At 36.1% G+C, this 25101-nt stretch overlaps 1 protein-coding gene across 1 annotated transcript in view; it reads left to right on the forward strand.

Annotated features, from left to right (window-relative positions):
* TMEFF2 (transmembrane protein with EGF like and two follistatin like domains 2) overlaps positions 1-25101 on the forward strand; it is a 295383-nt gene that overhangs the window by 208739 nt on the left and 61543 nt on the right. The window contains exons 6-7 of the mRNA XM_027866114.1: positions 19079-19227; positions 20063-20122. Coding sequence (XP_027721915.1) covers positions 19079-19227; positions 20063-20122 — 209 coding nt within the window. The remainder of the gene's footprint in view (positions 1-19078; positions 19228-20062; positions 20123-25101) is intronic.

Below are 25101 nucleotides of genomic sequence, written 5' to 3' on the forward strand. Positions count from 1 at the left end.
TGATAAGCAATGTCGACTTCAGTATAATGTAATTTGATATTGGAAGTAAGAACAATTCATGCTTTTTGATTGAGTCTTTGCTCCATCTGTACAAACACCCTGTTTTACAACATAGAACATGTTCAAGGAGAAAGTGAGAGCAGCATCTACACCTCATGTCAAAATCAGGAATAATAAGGGAAATTAGGAATACTAGCCTCTTTTTTTCTTTACAGAAAGGCAAAAATAAAAAGTTAAGTGGCTACAAACCAGTGAGCAAAGGGGAGGCAAAGGGGCAGTCCAGTGAGCAGATCAGCCTGATGGGTGATTGCAGGAGATAGGCAGAGCTGTGGAGGAGTGCGCAGGAAGGGAAGACTTATCCATAACTGATCAAAAACAATGGTTTGGAACCATCCCAGGTTATGATAAGGAATGTTATGTGAGCATAGCAGATTATCCTTGCAACACTAGAATCATTCTATTCTTGAAATGTGTTTCCTCTTCATCTCTGCCTCCTGGCTTCCCTGGCTTCTTTCAAGTTTCAACTAAAATACCAACTTCTACAGGAAGCCTTTCCCAATCCCTCTAAATGTTAGTGGCTTCCCTCTGAAATTATCTCCAATTTATCTTTTCTATAGCTTGCTTGTGGCAGCTAGGTGGCACAGTGGATAGAGCACCAGTCAGGAAGAATCATCTTCCTGAGTTCAAATCTGGCCTCAGACACTACCTGGGTGACCCTGGACAAGTCACTTAAACTTTTTGCCTCAGTTTCCTTATCCATAAAATGAGTTGGAGAAGGAAATGGCAAGCCACTCCAGTATCTATGCCAAGAAAACCCTAAATGGTTTCATAAAGAGTCAGACACACTGAACAACAACGAATAGTTTGCTTGTACATATTTGCTTGCATGTTCTCTTTCCCTTTAGATGGTGAGCTTCTTGAAAGCAGGAACTATCTTTTGCCTTTCTGTGTATCCCCAGTGCTGCGTACAGTGCCAGGCACACAGTAGGTGCTTAATAAATGCTTATTGACTGACATTGATAGGGAGTAGTATTTTTCATTTATGAAGTCAGTAAAAGGAGCTTTAGAATAGTAAAAAAAAAAAGAAAGAAAGAAAAAGTGTGTTATATTTTGGTAGAGGCACAAGCAAAGACTGAACAGAAGAGGTGACAGTTTGTTTTGAAAAAAAGGGAGTGGGTATGAGTAATGATGATGATAACTCACATTTATGTAGAATTTGAAGGTATCCAAAGTGCTTTTCTCATAAAAACCCCGTAAGACGGATCATGCAAGTATTGTTACGTCTGTTTTATGGATGAGGAAGCTGAGGCTCAGATTATGTTTTCTTTCTACTTCCCCAACTATCTATTCAGGAGAAACCAATAAAAACACAAAGGGAATATAAAAAAAAGATTATGAGAACCTTCCAGATCTAGTCCCACCTTTTAGCTCAATGCCTGGAGAAAATGAAGCACAGAGCAGTGAAATTACCTGCCTAAGGGTACCCAACTGTTGAGTTGGCAAACCCAGACCCAGACACGGGCTCTTTTTCCTTTTCTAATGTTCTCTCTGCTATGTCATGCTGTTGCTAGCTCCAATCTCCCCAATAAGCTACCAATAGATCCACCTGCCTAAGAAAGCACTTTCATTATATCATTACCGTAGCCAACTACCATTGATGTACCCCTGTTACCCAGAGAATAAAGTTCCAATTCTTTAGTCTGAAATTCAACATCCTCCATATTTAATCCCAGTGGAATGTTTGAACCTTAACTCCCATTAATTCTCTATACAACCCTTCCAATCATTCAGATGAGAGCACTGGGTTAACTTCCAGTCCCCACATTTTAGGAAAGAAATAGACAAGCTGGAAGGTATCCAAGTAAGGGCAACCCGTAACATGAAAGGGCTAAACTATGTGCTGTACAAGTTAAAATTGACTAAACTAGGGATATTTAACCTGGAAAAGGAAGACTTAGGGGAACATGATAGCAGTCAAAGCTATGATGCAGAAAAGGAATTCATAATTTTTTCTTCTTGATTCCAAAAATTAATATTAGGAGCACTACAAAGAAATTACAGAAAGGTAGATTTCAGCTTGATGTAAGGAAAAATATCATGATGGAATTGAATTTCTCTCATTGGATTTTATAGTGGCTCTTGGTTACATGGAAGTTTACCTTGATGGCCTCTGAGAGCCCTTCCAAGTTTTCAGTTCTGAGATTCTGGTTTAACAATATATTTCACAAGTCAACATCAGGTGGGGGTGGGGAGGGAAGAAGTTTCACCTAATGAAGTTAAGTAATTTAAGAAATGCATAGGTATTTTACCTTTTTTAATTATACAGCAGATAAAATTTAAGATACCATATTGTAATAGCATGTATTGTTGTGTGATTTTAAAAAGCAATTTAAATTAAATAACTTCTTAGAATTTGCATATTCATTTAATATGAGCATGTGAGAGATAAATGATCATCTAATCATGAAGAGGGAGGTAATTTGGTACAGGAAATGATTTATGAATGGAGATATTTCATTGCCAACATAATTTACTCAATACTTTATTTTTCATACCAAATTATTATGTCATAAAAATTTTATATGCATCAGTGGGGAGATGACATAAGTAACAAAGTCTCTAAGTGTAAATCCAACATAATACATAAACAGTAAACAAGAAATGCTAAAAAAAAGAAACTAAAAAAGAATCTTATGTTCATTCCTTCACCTCAGAGATTCTCAAAGTGTAGTCTGCAGAATCCTGAGGATCCCCAAGATCCTTTCAAGGGGTCTGAAAGGTGACAACTATTTTCACATTAATATGAAGACATTATTCATCTGTTAAAATACTCCTCCCTTTTTCAATTACATACCTATGTGAGGCTGGATTTTCTTGATATATTTCAACTAAAACAACAGATAGAATGCAGAAGCAGATACGAGAATCTAGCTGCCTCCTATTGTCAGATATTAAAGAAATTTCCACAAATTTTTAAAACAATGCCACTCATATCACTCATTTTTCTTTTGGAAATAATCTGTTTTTCATAAAATGTTATATCAACACATGATGTGTTTATTATTATTTTAAATTAATTAGATAAGTATTTTAAAATTTATCTGTTTTAATTTCTAATACAGTAATATGAATAGATATAGCCTACATAAATAAAAAGTCTCTGGAGTCCTCAATATTTTTTTATCTGGGTAAAGGGGTCCCAAGATCAAAAAAGTGTGAGAACTGCCTTACATCAAAGGTCAGCAAATCATCTGAAATTAGTTGTTTTCATTTTGTCATCTGTCAACAGTTTCTGCTGAAATGATGAACCAAATAAGCTTCCTTTATTACTTTGAGCTTGGATTTCCTCTATCTGTGCATCAAAAACCTATCAAAGGCTTAGGAAAGTCAATAGGAACTTCACTGGATAGTGAAGAATAAACCCTCGCAAGGAAAACATTGAAACACTCTTAAGACTTAAGCACTACATACAAAGCAAGGAAAACATAATGCAAGAATTCAATCAAATCTCACATAAGATTCATATTTGAACTTTTTCTGTTTGAAAAGCTCCTTTAAATTTTATTATATTTGTTTTCTTTCCCACATTTTATACAGTTTTTTAAAGCTTTTTTAGAACATTAGTGTTTATTAAGCACTGTCCAGTAGGACTCAGTATTTTATTTTATTTTAAATCTTAGCTTAGGACAAGAGAACATGTTCCGTATAAGAGGAATTTGCTTAGAAATACTTAAAAATATATTTGAATAAGAACAATTGTTTAACTGGGAAATATTAAAATGTGAATATGTGTTCTGCAAAAGAAAGAACAAAATCATTGCTATGACAAAAAAAAATTACCTGGTGATTTAATTACTTGCTGGCTAGCCTTCTCATAATGAGCTTTTCTCTTAATGAGCAGAAAGGGTACTCACTTTGGAGTCAAAGGTCCTGAGACCAAAACCTTCCTCTGTCACTAACAACCTGTTTGAATTGGAGCAAATTGCTTAATCTCTCTGGTACTCAACTTCCTCACATTTATTAAATTACTACTAAATCCTATTAGTTTTTCCTTCCTAATCTCTTTCATGTGCATCTCTTCCTTTCCATTTCCACTAACACCACCTTAGTACAGATCCTCATCACCTCACTCTTAGAAGTGGTAGTGGGTTTGCCTCCCTCCATTCTTTCCCGTTTATAGCTCCCCAATAAGCTGCCAAAAGATTCATCTGCCTAAGACATAACTTTCATTATATCGTTACCTTGACCAACTTCCATTGATGTATCCCTATTGCCCACAGAATAAATTTCCAGCTCCTTGGTCTGAAATTCAACATCCTCCGGTGGAATATTTGAACCTTAACTGCCACTGATTCTCTATATAACCCTTCCAACACCATTTGCCAAATATTTACATCTTACCCATCTTTCTCAAGTCCCACTTTCTCTGTGAAACCTTCCACAACCACTTTAACCCATAGTACTTTCTTCCCTTCCTTTGACCTCATAGTCAAAGTTCCTACCATTGACTTGGTATATCATCCTTGTGACAACTACTCTGTTTTCTCATTTTATGGTGATTCAGAGCCAGTGGGATAGAAGGAGCAGTAGACTTGGAGTTAGTAGAAAGAAAGCCCCTTGAGAACAAAGATTGTCTCACATTTTGTCTTTGTCATCTTCTCAACTTAGCACAGTGCTCAGCACACTGTAGATGTTTAATAAATGGTGATTGATGGATGGGCTCTCTAGGATCTAGTTCTGGCTCTGAAAGGTATTCATCAAGTGGCCTTGGGCAAATCATTTGCCTTCTCTAAACCTCAATTTCCTCATCTGTAAAATAGGAATAATACTTACACTGCCTATCACATAGGTTGTTCAGAGGGTCAAATGAGCTCATTTTTATGAAGCACTTTGTAATCAGAAAGTATTATGTAATGGTTGTTATTGTTGTTGTTCAGTCATTCACTCATGTCCAACTCTTCATGACCTCATATGGAGTTTTCTTGGAAAAGCTGCTGGGGGCAGCTAGTTGGCCCAGTGGATAGAGCACTGGTCCTGGAGTCAGGAGGACCTGAGTTCAAATCTGGCCTCAGACACTTGACACTTACTAGCTGTGTGACACCGAGCAAGTCACTTAACCCCATTGCCTAGCCAAGAAAAAAGAAAAAGAAAAGATGCTGGAGTGGTTTGCCATGTAACAGTAAATATTTATTGTTTAACTTTGTCATTGTTGAATATTCATGCACATAAACATATCTCATCTTCCCGACTAGATTGTAAGCTTCTTGAAGGGACTATTATTCTACTACTCTGTATCTTAAGCAGTGCTTTGTACATAGAAGATGCTCAGTAAGTTCTTATTGAATGAAATGATGAATGAATAAAAAGGCCCTATTATTACCCCAGTTAGAACACTGACTAAAGTAAAAAAAAAAAAATGCAAAGTTTTCACAAGCCTGGACAGCCTTAGAGAATCTTCCCAGGTGAGGGTAATGGGAAGATGTTGCTACCCCAATTATTTCAGAAAGTGTAGTCATACTCCTTTTGGCTCAACAACAGTAATTTGAGCTCACTGTATTTCATTGTAAATAAACACCTTTCTAGTTCAGCATTTAATTATGACTTTTCTATCATTTCTATAGCATGTTTAACTCTTCAAAACACTTTTGCATCTGATACCTGGTTTTATCTTTATACACAACAGCTCTGTCAGAAAGTAGGGCAGTCTATATTTTCACATAGGAAAATATTTGTTTTAATCTACTTTCTGAGGAGTAAGGTGAGGGTTAATGAGTAAGGGGTCTTTACTGTCCTTTAATGTTTGCAGTGTTTTGAATGAGAGGTACACACAGTTTTTACTGTTATTAATATAATCCAGACCATCCATTATAGTTCCGACTGAGAGTACCGACCGCAGTTTTGACCTCATTTACTGGCCAGGCAGGAGTATGCCTGCATAATCACCCCAGAGATAGACAGGCTCAGGGGACATCACAATCAAATTCCAAAACAAACCATAAAAGCTGCCTGACTGCTTCAGTGCTGGTACTTCTTTAAATGATTAGGTCTTGTCACATGGTCAAAATACTGAAGGGACACAAAATCAAGGACCTTGGGAGAGGAATAAGTGACAGCCATGTTTAATGAATGAAGTGAAATCTAATGAAATTAGAGGACAGCCACAAACCAGACATATGAATTAGTAATTAGCTACCTGACAGGGTTAGCATCCTAACACTCCAGGAGAGCAGGCAGCATTCTGGGCCATTCAGGAGAGCCTCTCACCTCAGGACTTAACTCACTACAGACCGGGCTTGGAGCAGCAAAATAAATGAAGCACGATGCAAAATCAGAAATATGAGAAAGAATTAAAAGCATATGAGGTGTCTTGAATGTCACCTTTTCCACCCATTATGATTGTATTTCATTTCATCAAGTGGGCTCTTAAAAATCATCGGCTATTTCTCGTTTTCCACCCTCTCAATTCAAATGGCTAAAGTTTTCAGTCAATGTTAATTCTCTTTGAAGAGTTTCCCAATTGTAGTGTTTTCACAAACAGATCCCTAGAAATTATTATTTTCAAATGGGCCTTTTTTTTTCTCTTTTACAGCTTAAAAAGAAATAAGATCTATGTAACTGCCAGGTCAAAATGTCAAAAGATTAAAATAATTGGCTTAAAAAAAACCTTAAAGTTATCTATATAGTCCTAAGCATTAAAACCCTTGGTTCACATAAAATACTGGTGACATACTATAATTAACAAGTTACTCCTATCAGAATGAATAATAATATAGTTATTTGCCAAAAGCAATCAAGATGGGATATTTTCCATTTAAAAAGAAATTCTACTTTTCATTCCAAATAGAAGGCTAAAAGAAAAAAAAAAACAAGTAATTTACATAAATTGCCAAAGTGCTGTATGACCAGCAATTTCACTTTTACACTATACAACATTCTCTCACCCTTTTATCAGAGCCTGATTTACATTTTTTAATGGCTGATAGCAGCAAAATGCCATTATTGTGCCTAAATTATGTTTTTATCTGAAATTTTCCATGTGAATATCTTCAAACCACACACTCTCCTGACTAGTCTAACTTAATATTTCCCAACTGGACTGGAATGCTGTCGAGATTGCCAAGAGGGATATGTTACCTGGAGCAGATAACCTCTTGTTCCAGTTCCTTTAGTGAAGGACGTATAGATGGGAGTCAGAATGAAATGATGAAGGAAACTCTAGTCATTTAGTGGGCAACACATTCTCCCTTGGATTTCCAGGTTTTAAGTAATCCAAAAACAGATTATCTTCCTCAACACAACACTGATTTCCTATCATTCTCTCATTATCTAAACATAACAACTAGCCCTACAACCCTTTTAAGATTCACACACACACACACACACACTTATGCACACAATCAGTGAAGCTAGATTTTGAAAAATTTCAGAGAGTTTGGAAAACTTTCAATAGAAATTGAGCAGCAAAATTGGAATTAGGGAAAGGGCATGGAATGAAAATGACCACCCCTTCCCAATTCCTAATATGATTAAATAAACCCCCAAATCTATTCCCAATAGTGATAAAAATATACTTGAGTATAAATATATATATTTTTAAACTACCAAATCCTGAACAATTAGAAGTTAATATTATACATCAAAAAATATTGAAAAATATTTTATTTTGTTTTTTTTTAAGTCAGAATTTGTAAGTAAAACAATCTGTGGATCCCTGCTCTATACAATTAGTGCTGATTCATTACCAGGTAGTATAAGGCCCATCCTGCTTCCAAGAATGAGTGCAGAATATCTCACAAGTGATGTAAATGTATACTTAAGATATTCTTTGATGTTTCAATGGATCCGTCATCTCTTCAGCATAGAATGATTTATTTGACATTCTCAATGGCTTACTGTCACCTTGGAAAGATGTCCCCAGTGAATTGTTTCAGGGATTTCTCCTTGGCCCTTGCATTTCACATTTTTTAATCAGTGTTTTGGATGAAGGCATAAATTGTGTGCTTACTGAATTTGTGGAAGACACAGAACTAAGACAGGCTGCTAAAATGTTAGACAAGATCTAAAAAGATCTTGATAGGCTAGAATGATGAGACAACTATAATAGAAAGAAATTTAACAGGAATAAACACAAAGCCCTATATCTCAGTTTAAAAGAAAAATCAACTTCACAAACTCAAAATGGAAGAGTCATGACTCAGCACTAGTTCAGCTAAAAATAAGATTTAGTAGTTATTCAACTGTAAGTGCAATATGAGTTAAGAGTGAGATAATGTAATAAAATATGTATAACCTTTGCAAAACTTAAAGTAGCATATATATTTACACACATACACACACACACACACACACACACACACGCAATTAATTAATTAAGGCCCAAAACTTGATGTGACCTTAGGCTACAATGAGAGGCATAGTGACCAGAAATTATATTCTCGGTGTACTCTGACCTCATCAAGCCACATCTGGAGTATTATTTTCAATTTTAGGCATGACATTCTAAAGATAGTGAGAAGCTAAACTACGTGAAGACAAGAACGACCATGATGGTGAAGGGTTTGGGGTCTGTGCCATGCAGAATCTGTTGAAAGAGTTGGGGAATCTTAACCTGGAAAACAGAAGAGCTAGGGAAAACATGATACCTGACTTCAAATACATGAAGAATTTAATATAGATTTTAAAAATACCTTTATTCTTCTTGGTCTCAAAGGACAGAAGTAGGAATAATAATCAGAAATTGCAGAACTTCAGATTTTAGCAATCCAGAAGTGTGATAGGTTATTTTAAAAGGTAGTGGCTTCCCATCACTAGAGGCCTTCAAGTGAATTCTGGATGATAACCCACTGAAAATTTTGAGAGCATTCTTCTTTAGATGCATTATGTAGTCTTAAAGATCACTTCCAATTAGGAAATTATTTGATTCTATGGTTACTCCTTTCACCACAGCAGACTACAACCAAATTGTATCCTCTTATCCTATGCAAGTCTTGGCCATGCTGTCCCATAAATTCTACATTGGCAATCTACTCATTGTGCTTCTTTTGCTATACTTTGGGTTATCCATCGTTTATACCTCACTCTCTTTGTTTGACGTCCCTTTCAGTAACATGTCTGTTAGGCTATTTCTCATGAGTTAGTCATTTCTAGTTACCAATCACATTTTATTTACTTTCACTATATGTCTTTCTGACTTTCTTTGGGTCACCTACAATTTTGACTCTTCTTAGATTATGGTATTTCTTTATGCATGGTCATACAGCAGTAGAAGAATAATATTGGTTTTAAAATGATGGGCATTTTAAACCGTGAGCAGCTTGTACTCATTGAAAGTGCCATTTAATTCCCCAAATGAAATTCATCCTGCTCTACTCTTTCTGTTTAATTCTGAGACCAGTTGAGAGTCCATTTGCAATGCTTGTCCAAGATATATGTTGATGAATTAATGGGTTCTCTATCCAGCTGCTTGTCATTGAATGCAAAGTGTATTTTTCATCCACTCTGCTTTGACCCATGAGCCCTCTTGACTAGACATTTTTTTTTAAATGAGGGTTCTTTGATTTGGAAATACAGAAGCCAAAAGAAAATTCCATTACATTCAACAAACATTTAGTATATGCCTACTATGTGCAAGCCCTTTTGGGGGGATACAAAGCCAAAAATTAAACAATGATTTCAAGGAATTAATATTCTACTAGAGTCTACAACACAGATTCATAACTAAGGTAGAGTCACCCTGGCTTTCTCCTAGAGCATTAACATAGTATAAAAACATTCTCCATCCCCACCCTCTAGAAATGAAAATCTAGAGAACACCATCCCTTGTGCCTGGTGGTATCTTAACATTTCATACTCCTTCACCTACCTATGCTACACAGCAGGATACCATTTTCTCACCCAGACCCACTGCCAGGATCCCCTTTTGTGCAGAGGTACTCTAGTTTCTCACTTGATCTCACTCCTTGAGTCACATTTCCATCTAGTTCATCTTCCAGGGTCACTTCCCTACCCCACCCCAGCTCTCTGTGGGAACATAGGTAGGTCTGTCTAGGGAATAGGTTATAACCTTTCTCCATATGAGTGTACAATGTAGTTGGATTGTTATCTTACCACAGGAATAAGGGAAGGGGCAGCTAGGTGGCGCAGCGGATAGAGCACCGGCCCTGGATTCCGGAGGATCTGAGTTCAAATTTGGCCTCAGACACATAACACTTGCTAGCTGTGTGACCCTGGGCGAGTCACTTAACCCCATTGCCTAGCCCCCTCCCAAAAAAAGGAATAAGGGAGCATTCTCTCTCACCATGTCACTACTCCCATCCGCAGTTATTCGCTAACTTATTCACCTCCATCATTTTCTCTACTTCTGTGCTCCATCTTCCACCAAAAGAATTTTTAGTTATAGAGCTAATACTACATGTATGCAAATAAGTAGGTACAAAGTAATTGGTAATTACTCAGGGATCAAAGAAAATTTCCTGCAAAAGTTAGCACTTCAGCTAAACCTTAAAAGAAGATAAAGATATTAAAAGGCAGAGATGAGAAAGAGTATGGACCAGGAAGAGGTATGAATACAGAGACAATAATTGGAAAGTCTAGTCTTAGGAACTTATCTTCCATAAAAATAATCAACAAAAAGTTTAACTAGTTATCCTCCATTGCTAAAACATAGACTATATCAAATGTAACAACATCATCTCGTAATCTAATAACAAGTGAGGTCCTTACTTCCTCCTGAAGCAGTCCGTTCTACTTTGCAACAGATATGATAGTTAGAAATTAGCTAAATCTACCTTTCTGCTACTTCTATCCATTGCTTTCAATTCTATCCTCTGGGCCAAGCAAAACAAATTGAATCCCTCTTCCCATAAGATCATGCCTCAGCCAAGTCCTGTCTTTTCCAGTTGAAATATCCCTAGTTCCTGCAGGGACTACTTTCATTTTTTTTTTCCTTTTTATTAGTAGTGGCTCCCATAGTACCTAGCACATAGTAGGTGCTTAATAAATGCTTCTTGAATAAAATAATCTAGAAGTCTTTCACCATCCTGGTTGTCTTCCTTTAGATATTGTCAGCTTATCAATATCCTGTATATGATGCTCAGAAAACACAATGAGATTTGAACACAGCACACTTCATGAGAATTATCATCTCCCAAAAACTCCCTGGATTTTGACTTCATAATGAAACAAATCAGAAGAGATCCTTTTGACTCACATTGAATATGTAGCATACTAAACCCCAAAATTTTTTCATGAAAACTTCTGTCTACCCATTCCTCCATCATGTACTTGTGGAGTTGAATTTTTAAACTCAAGTGTGGGAGGGACTTTTCATTTATTCAAATTAAAGTTCATTTTGTTAAATTTAGTCCAATGTTTTTGCTTAAGGCTTTTGTTGGATACTGACAAATATGTTAGCTTTCTTGAAGTTTTGTATTATCTGTAAATTTAATAATTACAAGTCTATATCATACCAGTCATTGAAAAAAAAATGTTGAATAGTATAGGGCTAATGTCAGATTCTTCAGACACTCCAATATAGATCATTGACCCTTAATGGTTATTGTTTGAGCCTGGCAACTAAATCAATTTCAAATACACCTAGCTTTGCTAATGTCTAACCCACATCTCTCCACAAGAATATTAAGAAAGCATTTCAAATGCTATTGCTAAAATTTGGATAAGGTGTAACTACAATTTTCCCCTCATCTATTAGTCTAGTAAATGTCATTAAAAGAAATGAGATTAATCTGGTATCCTTTGTTATTAATGAAGTCACATTGACTATTTGTTATTATCACTTCCTTTTCTACATGTTTCCTAATCATCTCTTTAAGGATATTTTCTAAAATTTAACCAGCAATCAAAATCAACCTCACTGGCTGATAGGTGCTGACTCTATCCTAGACACTTTTTTTTTTGAAAATTGGGAGACATTGCTTTCTCTAGTTCTTTGGCACCTGTCCTGTTCTCCATGGTCTTTCAAAGATCACTGAAAATGGCTCAGTATTCCTATGTCTTAGTCTTTCATCACCCTTAGCCAGGTGGATGCAATTCATCTTACTCCATCCCTGTATTAATCAGGAATTTAACTCCCTATTTGCCAGCTTTTGTTCTATACTTTCAAAGTTCAAAAGTCAATCTTCTCGGCAGAAAACATAGAAGCAAAATAATACATGAACAACTTTGCCTTCTCTCTACAAGCATCCTACCCACTCCAAGCAGCAGTCCTACCTCTTTCCTTACCCTCTTTTTACACTCTCTTTTGCTAATGTAAAAAAAAAGTGTTTTTTTTTATCTTCAGCTTTCTTTCTAAACATCAACTCATTCTGACCTTTAACACTCCTGATACTTTTCTCATAACTCTGTCGCGATTTTATGTTCATCCTCTAACTTTTCCTTGGTTCCTTTTAAAATTGAATTTCTCACTGAGTATCCTGTACATCAGTAATTATCTCTTCAAACAACTCCTCTTTTTTCTCCTCATCAATTTTTTTCTTTGCATCTTCAGAATTTCATTCTTCTAAGTTTCCCATGTATTCTACACTGAATTCCCCTATAGAATTTTAATCTGAGGGCTCCCACCTATCTTTTCTTTTTACCCTTTCAAAACTGCAGCCCAAAATCTAAGGTATGCCCAGTTTTCCACTCCTTCACTTAAAGTGATCACTTTCCCACCAATGTTCCCCCCATTTCTATTTCAGCAACTAGTTCCTCTTGGTAAAAACAAGGTCAAGAATTGTTTATTTCTCTACCCCTTTGAAGCACAAATTTTTCAACGAAATAATCCAGAAAATTATTAGATGCTCTGTTTTTGGAAGAGAGACCCAGCATATATTTGGATAAATGGAAGCTCCCATCATAGCTATATCTCATCTCTACTGGATGCATGTCTATATCCTAATCTCCTTATCTCATTCCTCCTTTTGTTCCAGTGGTCTATAGTATTGCTTCTGCCTCTGCTGATTTTCACCCAAATGCTCAATATCATGAATTTCCCCTGTGGTTCCTGTATTCCTTCCTGACAACATCTTCTTAATATACTAAGCTAGTTTCTCCACAGACACTAGGTATACTAGGGGAGAGGAGGCATACTCTATTTGGAGTTAAAGGATCTGGGTTCAAATCTTTTCTCTACAATTTACTACCTGTATGATTTTTCTGGAATTCAGTTTCCTTACCCATAAAATGAAGAGGTTGAACTTGATGATCACTGATCATTATGGTATTTTCCATCTCTAAATCCATAAACCCAACCACTCTACTTTTTAAAATATTATTTTCCTTCTAAATAACCTAGTCCTTTCTAGAACCATATACCTGTAATAAATCACATCTGACCAAATCTCAAAGATAGCATAGATCACATTTGCTTCTCCTGGTGTTAATTCACCTTGATTGTTAGGCATCATTTATGCATTTTTGTATCAGCATCTGAAGTCGTTAAGTCTATTTTTTTACAAAGAACCTAAGGAGTAGATGGTAGTAGAAACAAAAAACCATACACCCCATTTTCCTATACTCAAGTAGAATAATTCTCACGCCATTCTAGCTAGATGGCTGCTTTGACTTTTATTTAAAATTTCCACATGAGGAAATTCCAATATCCCTTAACTACTCATTCCACCATCTTATAATCATCATTGAAAATGTTTAATAATTGCCCACATACACTCATCAGCTCAAGGATTCCATTGTTCCTCTGCGAACCATAAGGAAAGGGACTTAATTACCAAGAATTCACCAGCCAAATCAGTATACTGTCCAAGATACTATGACAGCAAGTTGAATGGCCACAGAGGAATCACAGCCCCAAGACAGAGAAGTGAAAGGAAAGCACATTCATTGTATCTTTTGCACAGCCCCAGGGAAAATATCTGTGTCTGCCAGGGACTAACAAACTCAGGTGAATCAAATGATTAAGTGTAGTCTACATAAATATATATGTAGCATGTGCTCTGGTGCTATTCTTCTACCCTCTCACTCACACTGCCTGGTTGAATCCTTAGAAGGAAAAGACTACATCTACAATAAAGGTTCTAGGGGTAACCCCTAGGACTTAGTGCTTTTCTAGAACTATTGCTCACAAGTCCTTTTCTCCATTAATTAACAATTGATATCAATTAGTTAGCCAGACTTAATTAGATTTTAGAAAAAGGTATTTAATAAGGATATGAATAAGAACAGTTGGTACGAAACGTTGCTGCCCAAAAGTCTGTAAAAAATTCTCCCACAAAGTATTATACGGAGTCTGGGAAAAGGTGGTGAAGGTGTAGCTCACAGGTCCTAGGTGTTGAAAATCTTATTTTCTACTTTTCTGGGGTACCCATAAAATTCCTCCTGGGCTTGGAGTGGCTTTCTATTGTCAGCTATGTGCCTCGGTACTGGTAGGACTACAAAGGGAAGTCCAAAATTCTCTGAACCTTCCACATTCATCTTGGGGAGACTGAGGCTACCACTTCTTCCTCTCCTTGGAGGCCCCCAGGGTTAGTCTTTTCTGGGGCTAAACTGGAACAGTACTCTCCTCTATGGTACTAGACACAGGAATGCAAACAAGGTGTTGGTTTTATATAAACCCCACAGAGTATGACTGAGTCTTTTTGACTAACCTGACTATTCCTTCTGTCAATATCTCTCCATTCCATCCAGTGGCTTTCTCTTTCAAAATTGATCAAGGCCTTTTCACATCCAGTCTAATCAGTCTGTCCATTAACAAGCATTCATTAAAGACTGATCTTCCTGAGTTCAAATCTGGCCTCAGACACTTACTAGTTGTGTGACCCTGGGCAGTGACTTAACCCTATTTGCTTCAGTTCCTCATCTGTAAAATGAGCTGAAGAAGGAAATGACAAACCACTCCAGTATCTTTGCCAAGAAAACCCTGAATGGGTCACTAAGAGTCTGACAGGACTATATTAACTGAACAACAACAACAACATATTTATTTTGAACAGTGCTAAGCACTGTAGAGACCAAGAAAGGCAATGCCTGTCTTTAAGAAATTCACATTATAATGGGGAAGACAGCCTTCATTGATTGATTGATTGATTGATTCTATAAGGATATTCTCCTCTGTTTAATATAGCTATTTTAAGTATGATGAGGTGATTGATTAAATTGAGATGTCTAGGCTTCATTCACACTTCGTGTGAAACAGTCAATACCTATGGTTGATCCAATTGAGAGATCTTTGTGAATCCCTTCCTTACACACAGCATCAATCTTTCCTTTCAAACTTTCAACTATGCCCCTTAAACTTATTTCAGTGATTTTTTTTAAGTTTGGACCTGTTGATTCTGGCCAAATAGATTCAACTAAATTCTCTCTCTCTCTCTCTCTCTCTCTCTCTCTCTCTCTCTCTCTCTCTTTCACTCTCCCCCTCACTCTTGATAGTTTTTGTTTATTTCTTCCATTTGTACCCCTTCATTGTCATTTTATCTTTTTCAAATTTGCTTTATATCTCCATCGTTGTGGGAGAACCTTCAGGTATATCTCTTGTCTCGTTCCCTTCTAGATAGGTAAGTGAAGATATGTTCTTTCAACTCATTTGTTCCTGGCAGATAAGTGCTTGAGGGTGATTCTAAGATAAAATCTCTAAACACCTCTAAGCAGAGAAATTGAAGATAGTTTACTTCAAAGTGCTTCTTTATGTATTTATCTGCAAATTTATTGTCCAGATTTATCATCTTAAGTAGTGTCACATTCCAGAAAGGTGAGAACTACTTCTTTCTCAAAGAATGAAACAGATTAAGTATGTAAACATAGTCACTCTTTTGAGCCAGCTGGCCTATTTAAATGATTGCAAAATAAATAAATAAATAAATAACCTTTGACAAAAACATCTCCTTCCTTTGCTCACTTTTGGCCTAAATTCAAAAAGTGAATGATGAATCAAACTGATCTTATGAATTAGAATGAAATAATAAAATCATATAAACTTAGAGGTGGATTAGACTTTTGAGATCATTGGTCCCACCCTCCTTCTTTTACAAGTGAAGAAAATTGAAACTCAGAGAGATAAAGCAGTTTATTGAAGGTTAAACATAATAAATAGCCAGGCTGGGATTTGAACTCCCCTACTCCTCTAAATCTAAATCCAGTTCTTTTCCACTTTACCTGACAGAGAGACCATAATTACTTTCACTTTACAGATACATGTGATTTGAGTAAGACTTTTTTTTTTTTTACTTTACTAGGTAATTGTCTCAGTCCTCTATTTTCCTTTCCATATTCTTCAATCAACTAAGCTTTTGTGGTTGTTCAGTCTTTTCAGTCATGTCTGACTCTCTGTGACCCCATTTGGGGTTTTCTTGGCAAAGATACTGAAGTGATTTGCCATTTCCTTCTCCAGCTCATTTTACAAATGGAAAAACTGAAACCAACAGGGTTAAGTGACTTGCCCAGGGTCATACAGCTAGTAATTGTCTAAGGTTGGATTTAAACTCAGGTCTTCCTGACTCTAGGCTAGCCCTCTCTCCACTGCACAATCTAGCTGCCCCTTCCTCCCAAATCTGTTCTTCTCCAGACTTGCTTCTTTTTCTTAATAGTACCTTAGACATAGGTGTAATTCTCAAAGTCACCCAAGGTCCAGGCCTCGTTGTCTGCTTTGACTCTTCCCTTTCTTCAGTCCATATTTAATCAGGTTTCAAGCTCATTTGGCTCAGTCTGCACAACATCTTTTGAATGCTTATCCTCATTTCCATTTCTAATGAAACCAGCCCATTTCAGAAGCTCATTACGTTTCACCTGAACTATTGCGGTAGCTTCATATCCATTCATTCTCTAAACAGTTATTCAGTGCCTACTGTGCACCAGGCATTATTCTATGAAAAGATCCTTGCTCATTTCCTTGTTGGTTTCTTTGCCCATAATTTCTCTTTTCTCCTGTCTGTCCTACATACCATTACAAGTGTGGTTTTCCTAGTGCAGAGCTTTGGTTATGTTAGAGACAAGCTTGAAAGAGAGGCCTTGAGGCTTAATGGATAGAGGTCTAGCCTTGGAATCAGAAAGACCTTGGTACAAATCCCACATCTAGCAGAAGTTGGCTGAATTACAATGGCAAGTTTCTTAACCCCTAAATTCTCGAGGTATCACTAAGATTACAAATTGCAGAGAAGGTGCCATCTCCCAGTGGTAGAAGTGAATGGACAAAAGGAGTCAGTAATCTCACCTGGGAGGTACATTTTCCCCTTTTTCAGTGAACTCCCAGATCTACTCCTAGTCTTTATCTGCTCAAAAATCTTTAATGGTTCCTACTGAATAAGGTACAATTTCCTTCACGTGGTATTCAAGGTACTCCATTATCTGGTTCCAACCTTGTACCTTTTGATACTTTACTCATTCTGCCACCACACACTCAATGTTTCAGCTTCCAAACCTTTGGCTCCATGAATTTATGCCACCCTTTCCCACTTCTTGAAATACTAGCTCAGGCCTGGGAAACCTGCGGCCTCAAGGCCACATGTTGGCTTCCCCACTAGCCATCCTTCAAAGCCCAGTTCAAACACTACCTACCCTTCTCCCCTGAAGCCTCCCTTGATCCACCTAGCAGAAAATAATCTCTCCTCAAATTTCTGATAGCATTGTTGGGCTGTCTCTCAATATTTAGTATATTCCCTTTTGTGTTGCAGTTAATTAGGTATCATATCTTTTCATCTAGAATCTAAGCTGAATGATGCAAAGCACTATGCTATGTTTGTCTTTGTATCCCTTGGAGATTAGGACAGTGTTTAGTATATTTAGGCAATGATAGGGAGGGCAGAGAGAGGAACAGCATGTTCATAAGTACAAGGAATTCTAGATATGGAAACTCCCTCCACCTATGCAAATCCACAGCTCATCTGTATTTTGAAGTTTTAGAGAATTGCCTCAGGCACTGAGAAGTTAAAAGACTTTGCCTATGGTCAATGGTTAACATGTTTGAGAGAGGAGACTGGAACCTAAGGCTTCTTGACAAAACTGGACCCCTATCTACCACACCACGTTTAATAAATGTTTGCTGAATTGAATCAAGGTAGAAGGAAGGAAGTATTCATTTAGCCGCTTCTATGTGTCAGGTATTTTGCTAAGCACTTTACAAATGTAATCTCATTTGATCCTCACAATAACCCTGGGAGGTGAGTGCTACTGTGATCTCCATTTTACTGTTGAGGAAACTGAGACAGGCAGAAATAGCCAGAGTAACTCAGCTAGTAAGTGTGTGAGCCCAGATTAGAATCAAGTCTTTCTGACTCTAGGCCAAGTGCTCCATTCAATGAACCATTTAGCTCTGTTTAGTGATTACCTTTCTATATTCCCAGCACTCTGCTGATGGGAATAAAAGAGAAGTATTTATAGTGCTTTGGAAAACAACTCACAATATCATTGGAGAGACCAAATTAACTAACTTTCATATGAGTAGGGCTCTTTTCCTTGCTCTTATAGAGACTGCATTCAAAGACAGACATAGTAGCATGAACATATGCAGGAGCTGAGTAACAAAACATCCAGAAAAAAAAGACCAAAAATAACTATCAAATAGTCATCTTTTGTTTACCCTTAAAAATTAGATAATAACCAGAGTAGCATAAATTCTGTTGAATGCCTGATAATGTATTTCTTCTCTGCTTTAAATAAGAATATTGAATTTCATTCTATATAAGTAACTTTTTTTTTTTGCTTTCTCCTATAAATATTTAGTTATTTGTCTGGAGCTTAAATCTGCCCAATTATATCTGATTAAAGAAGAGCATGATTTCACTTAAGGAATTCAGATATAGGGCTTCATTTCTACCTCATACCCATCCAACTCTGCAAGTGCTACCATGGGGGCTTTATGTATATATTAACACTTTGCAATGGTACTATTTTAATGGCTTCCTCTCTCTCCTTCTCCTCCTTTTTTTTTTTTAGGCTTCATTCTGTTTTTTGAATCCTTTTACTTTGGTCCTTTGTTTTCATCTCAGATAGAAAAGTTAAGAGTATAGCCAGAATATTCCTATGTAATTTTACAAATATTCATTTTAGCAATGTGATAAAAGTGATTTTTTTTTACTTTGTGTTTTATTTATAATGTGGTAACAGTCCTTTGGCTCTCTTCTTATAGGTGCGTGTGCAACATTGACTGCTCTCAAACCAACTTCAATCCCCTTTGTGCTTCTGATGGGAAATCTTATGATAATGCATGTCAGATCAAAGAAGCATCATGCCAGAAACAAGAGAAAATTGAAGTCATGTCTTTGGGTCGATGTCAAGGTAATGCTTTTACCAAAATTTATTTTAAAGAAATTTTCAATCTTTGAGCAGAAATAAGAAGAGAAGACAGTTTATTTTTAAGCAACTCTTACAGTTCCAAAAGACACTTCTCATTTAATGTACAAAATAAAATCTAGGGTAGTGAGGATTAACTCAATTATAGAGATCTGGGATCATATCTACAGCCATGAGCATCTTTTCTTATGCGATGTGCACTAGATTTTCATGGCAATGTTTTATCTTTTCAATATGGCAGGCTAATGCTTTCCCCAAATTTTTCCCTAAAAAATTCAATTCAATTCAGTTTGCATCAACAAACATTTATCAGCTAAATTTCATATTCAATGAAACTGGAAAAAATCTAAATAGTTATCTCAGGAAAAATTTCTTGATTCTTTATGAAATAATTTTATTCAAGAACATTCAAGTTAAGATCATAATATCATGACATTTTCTATGTACTGATTGAGTAAAATAATTTCAAGCACATTTGTTATAAATTAAGAAACAGGGTTTTTTACTCATTTATTCCCTTAAAATCCAGCAGTTTTTTTAGGTTTGACTTATAAAAACAGGACAACTATTTTCAGACATCATTGTATACCTTCTTCATAGACCTGAGAAAATCTTTAAAAATTAACATCTATAAAAATTATGTTATTCTTTTTAGTCATGTTTAAACAGAGACAGACACTGAAAGTTGGTTTGGGATCATAATCACAACAATGCCTTAGTTTTACAAAGATATTGCCATAGAGAAAAATTAATTTTGAAATCAAATAACCATCCAACATAATCAGTCAATCCTCATTTTTATGTATGCTCTTTATCATAGATAATACAACCACTACCACTAAATCTGAAGATGGTCATTTTGCAAGAACAGATTATGCAGGTATGTACAGTTTCAGCTATTCACATATGATTCCTTCTATAAAACATTTCTTATAGACAACTTCATATGGTCAGAAGCTTATTGTTCACATCTTATATCCTTCAAGTTTTTAATAGGTTAGTTTTCATTGAAGCAAATGATACATACCTCCCCCTCCCCAGTTAAATCAATTGTCAAGAATGTCAGAAAGATATAATTAACTTGTTTTGACAGTAAAAATGTTGCAACTGACAAAACATTTATCAAATTAATGGGCACCAATGGAAATTAATGCAGGTTTTGGCAGCACATTGGAATATATGCAAATGCTCTAGTATATTTTTATTTTGCTTTTTTTCATAAAAATCAACTGTAAAATATAGTTTTGCTATTCCCTGCAATAAAAGGGCTAGAATAGAATTGTGTCCTGAGAAAATTCTCTAAATAGACTATAGCTCGCCTCAGTTGAGATGCAAAGCTAATAAGATATGTATAATCGATTTTTTTAAAATGATAAATGTCTTTAATTTATTTACAAGCTAAAATATAGCTTCTAAGTCATATAAGCTTATAAAGCATTTTAAATAAAAAATGTAAATGTTATTTAGAGACTATTGAATTTTGTTTCGAACAGTATCTTTCTCTAACCCACTTTGCTTAATATCCAGATTCATTTATGAATAATCTAAATGAGTGGGAATTTACTGGGATGTTCTAATTTCATAGGGTTTTGTAAAATTATGCCAAAGTATTTTTGTGAGTCTTTTTTTGTATGGAAAATAAGAAAGTGACATTAACGTTTTTGTGTTATATGAATTATGTTGTATATATACATGTGCTATACCATGGCTTCCTATTCAGCTGTAAATGCTTTACAGCTGAATTTATAGCCAACACTTATCCAAAAGACGAAGTGTACCTTATCTTTCAGGATAGTCATAACCAATCATTCTTTCTGAAGGTCTCTCTCCTTTAACAACCTTTTTCTATGGTTATGTGCATAAGAGGCACCCCCCCCAAAAAAAAAGAAAAAAGAAAGTCAACTACAATGTAAGTGAAAAATTCAGCCAATCACTTATGTTTTATATACATGTCACCCAATCTCTCAATATTAGAAACACCCAAATGATTGAATTTTTCAGGTTTCATTTGGCTGGCTGTCATCATATAGACAGCACCCTGTAATGTATTAAGGACTTAAGGTTATCATGGATAGCCATACAAAAAAGGCTACTTCTACATTTTTATATGCAAAATACTGAGCTAAATACAAATACATGCCCTGAGGCTAGCACTGCAGTGCATTTAAGAATTTTAATATAAATATGACATCTAATTAAGTGGATAAACAACTCCCAGATACATTTTGGAAATTATTCTAGAAATGTGGGTATTCTCATAGTGCCCTACTTCTATCAAGGGAATAACTTATTCATCAATCTAAAAAACAAAAACAAAAGCAAAAAACTCAGCAATCACTTTTCTTTCTGTGCTTGATTTACTTTGACAGACTTGAAGGAATGTTTCCAGACTTCTCTTGTAGCATATGATGGTCACAGAACTCTCCATAATGTGGTCAGTGCATGAAACACAAGAAAACTCATATTTCAGCCTTAAATCTTGGCAGTAAGATGAAGAACTCTTTCAACTGATCTATTTTAAAATGCAAATATATGTGCCATTTAATAATGCTGCACCAGCAGCCAGGGCTGTTATTATCTCAGGGCTGCCACTGATTGCATGACAACATTTAGTCCATTTTAGATAGGTTCTGCAATTGATTTTGATTCTAAAAGGAAATAATATACAGGTTTCAAAAACAGGGTCTGTGCATTTTGATATCTGTGCTTTTACTTCAACCATATTTTTTTCAGTCTTTTTTTTTAAAAATATGTGCTTATGTTACTAAGCATAGTAAAAGTGAAAGAAAGCTGGCAAGGTTATTCCTATCTGTACATATGCTTCAAGTCCCAAACCTTGTTTATCTAACAAATCTCAATGGAAAACTCTTAAGATAAAAAGCAAAACTTAAAACTATGTTTAAGTATTTGCTATTCTTAAACATTCTAATTTGAGAACACAGAGGGTAATGAGGAAAGGAAATTAAAACTATACATCTAATAATGAAACAAATGTGATTCTGGAAATTTTCCATCAACCAATGAGCACAAGTCTGTGATTACATGACCAGTACCATGCTGATTAGGTAAACTGCACCCTCCATCAGCAATAATTTTCCATCTAAGCAGTCAGTACAGCCTATCTATATGATGAGTACTTGGCCAGAGACATAAGTGTTTCTTATTGAGCCAAAGTTTGTAGATGACTTAATTGATTTGACCAAAAGTTACACTCCAAATGGTTTTCCAAACCCAATTCTTTAATTTTAAATACTAGATGGAGGCCTCCATCCAAACTATGTCAGCTATTCCATGCTTCTCTAGTCTTTTCAGGTATGTCTGGCTGTTGAGGTGAATATCCCAGCTTAGACACTACAACTGTCATACTGCCAAATAGAGCAACCACTGGCCTTCACTACTTAGGAAGGCATCTACTGGAGAAGTTTGGCTAACAACAATGAAATAATAGCTGAGATTGATAGGGGGCCATAAAGGGTTTACATACTTATCTCACTTGATCCTAAGTGCCAAAGGATAATAAGATTTAGTGCCAAAATAAACCACACAGATCATTCAGCCAAACCCACTTCATTTTACAGATGAATAAACTAGTATCATCATGCTTACATTATATTATGAAGAAAAGGTTATATTTTGTTTAGTCTATTGTTTGCTGGGAAGTATGTGATATGAACATTAAGGGTAGGAGACTATATATAGATATATGTATGTGTATATGTATATATGTATTATGCATGTGTAGTATGTATCTGTGTGTGTTCAGTCATTTTAAGTCTTGTCTGACTCTTTGTGATCCCATCTGGGGTTTTCCTGGCAAAGATACTGGAGTGTTTTGCCATTTGCTTCTCCAGCTTGTTTTACAGATGAGCAGATTGAGACAAACAGGGTTAAATGACTTGCCTAGGGTCACACAGCTAGTGCATGTCTGGGGCCAGATTTGAACTCAGGAAGGCAAGTCTTCCTGACTCAGGTCCCAGCAATCTACCCACCTAGCTGCCTCTGTGTATGTTTCAGGGAACAGCTAATAGTACAATTTGTCTAGAAGGTAGTATGCTTTAATAAAACTGATATGAAATAGGGCTAGAAATTGAATTGAAGCCAGATTATATCTCACGGTAGAATATAAGCTTCTTGAGGGAAAGGACTATTTAATTTTGGACTTTGCATCTCAAGAATTGAACATGGTTTCTTGTGTGCCTCATAAATGTTTTTTGAACTAAATGCTAAGAAAGGGTAGACTGACTGTGTAGAATTTGATGTTAATGGAGTGAGAAGAGAATTACAGAAATATTGGAGAATAGCTTAAGAGGAAAATTCTGTTCATTGTAATGTGGAGAAAAGGAAAATTGATCCTTAAAAGGAAGTTGTGTGCTCATCTCTGGCACACAGATAGCCCACTGATGGAACAAATACATTTCACCCAGCTTCCTCTCATCTACCAATTTAGTTAACCTGTCTTTATTCTGCTCTTTAAATCATTGGTAGAAACTGTTGGCTAGAAAGAGATTATAGGATCATAGATCTAAAGCTGAAAAGGATCTTGATGGGGGTGGGAGGGGCAGAGATCTTGTTCAATCTCTTCTTTTTATGGATGAGGAAACTAAGAGCTGGGACATTAAGTCACATGCCTAAGGCCACACAGGTAGGAAGTGGTGGAGTTGAGATTTGAACCCAGGTCTTAATTCTCCAAAACTAATACTCTTTCTATTATACCAGCATTCTCCACTAGAGATCTCTTTCCAAGTTGACATCCATCTTTGGGTCTGGTCCTTCCACCCCTTCAGGATCTACTTAACTCTTCTCTCATCTAGCCCAAATGTCTTCATCTTATACAAAAGGGTGTGTGTGTGTGTGTGTGTGTGTGTATGTTTCTGCCCACATCTCCAGTAGAATGTAAATTCCATGACTTTCATTTCTGTATCTTCCACACTTAACACAACACCTTCCATATCATGTGTACTTAATAACTATATTTGGAATTAAATTAGTCTACTGAAGTAATTTGCCCAAGATGACTCAAATCATATCAGCTGAAATTTAAGCCCCCATCCTTTGACTCTCTATGAGGTTGGTAGGAAGAGAATAACTATCCTCATTTTATTGACCAATGAAACCAACACCAAGAGAAGTGAAGTCACTTAAGAGAACAATGTTGTTACTGTTTTGGGAGAAACAACATGTGACTGTGCTCTTCTTTGAGAGTTCTAGGTCTCTTTTGCCCAATGGCTGCAAAGCATTACATTCTTACAGTTGCCTTTTCTTTTGTAATAACCAACATAACAATAGCTAGCATTTATATAGCACCTACTATATGCCAGGCACTGTGCTAATCACTTGACAATTATTATGTCATTTGATCCTCACAATAACTCTGTGTGGTAGGTGCTATTATTATCCCCATTTTACATATGAAGAAACTGAGGCAAACAGAGGTGAAGTGACTTGCTTAGGGTTACATAGCCAATAAGTACCAGGGGCCAGATTTGAACTCAGGTTTGCCTGACTCCAGGTTTGTCACTCAATCCACTTCACTGACTAGTAAACACATTCTAAGATTTATGTTTCAGGCTGTTTCAATTTTTATCATTAGAAGCATGTGTAAATGTATTCACAACAATTAAGTAATTTAGAAAAACACTGGAGAGAGGGCAAGAGCGTTTAATGCGATGATTAAAAACCTATCAAGAAACAAACTCTTGGATGGGAGAGCATATCAATGATTATATTAATAGTAATAGTGGTGGTGGTGGTGGTGGTGGTGCTGGTACAGGTGGTGGTGGTAGTGGTGGTGGTGGTAGTAGTAGTAGTAGTAGTAGTAGTAGTAGTAGTAGTAGTAGTAGTAGTAGTAGTAGTAGTAGT

The sequence above is a fragment of the Vombatus ursinus genome, unplaced genomic scaffold, assembly GCF_900497805.2.
Source record: "Vombatus ursinus unplaced genomic scaffold, bare-nosed wombat genome assembly UNPS02014779.1, whole genome shotgun sequence".
Taxonomy (NCBI): domain Eukaryota; kingdom Metazoa; phylum Chordata; class Mammalia; order Diprotodontia; family Vombatidae; genus Vombatus; species Vombatus ursinus.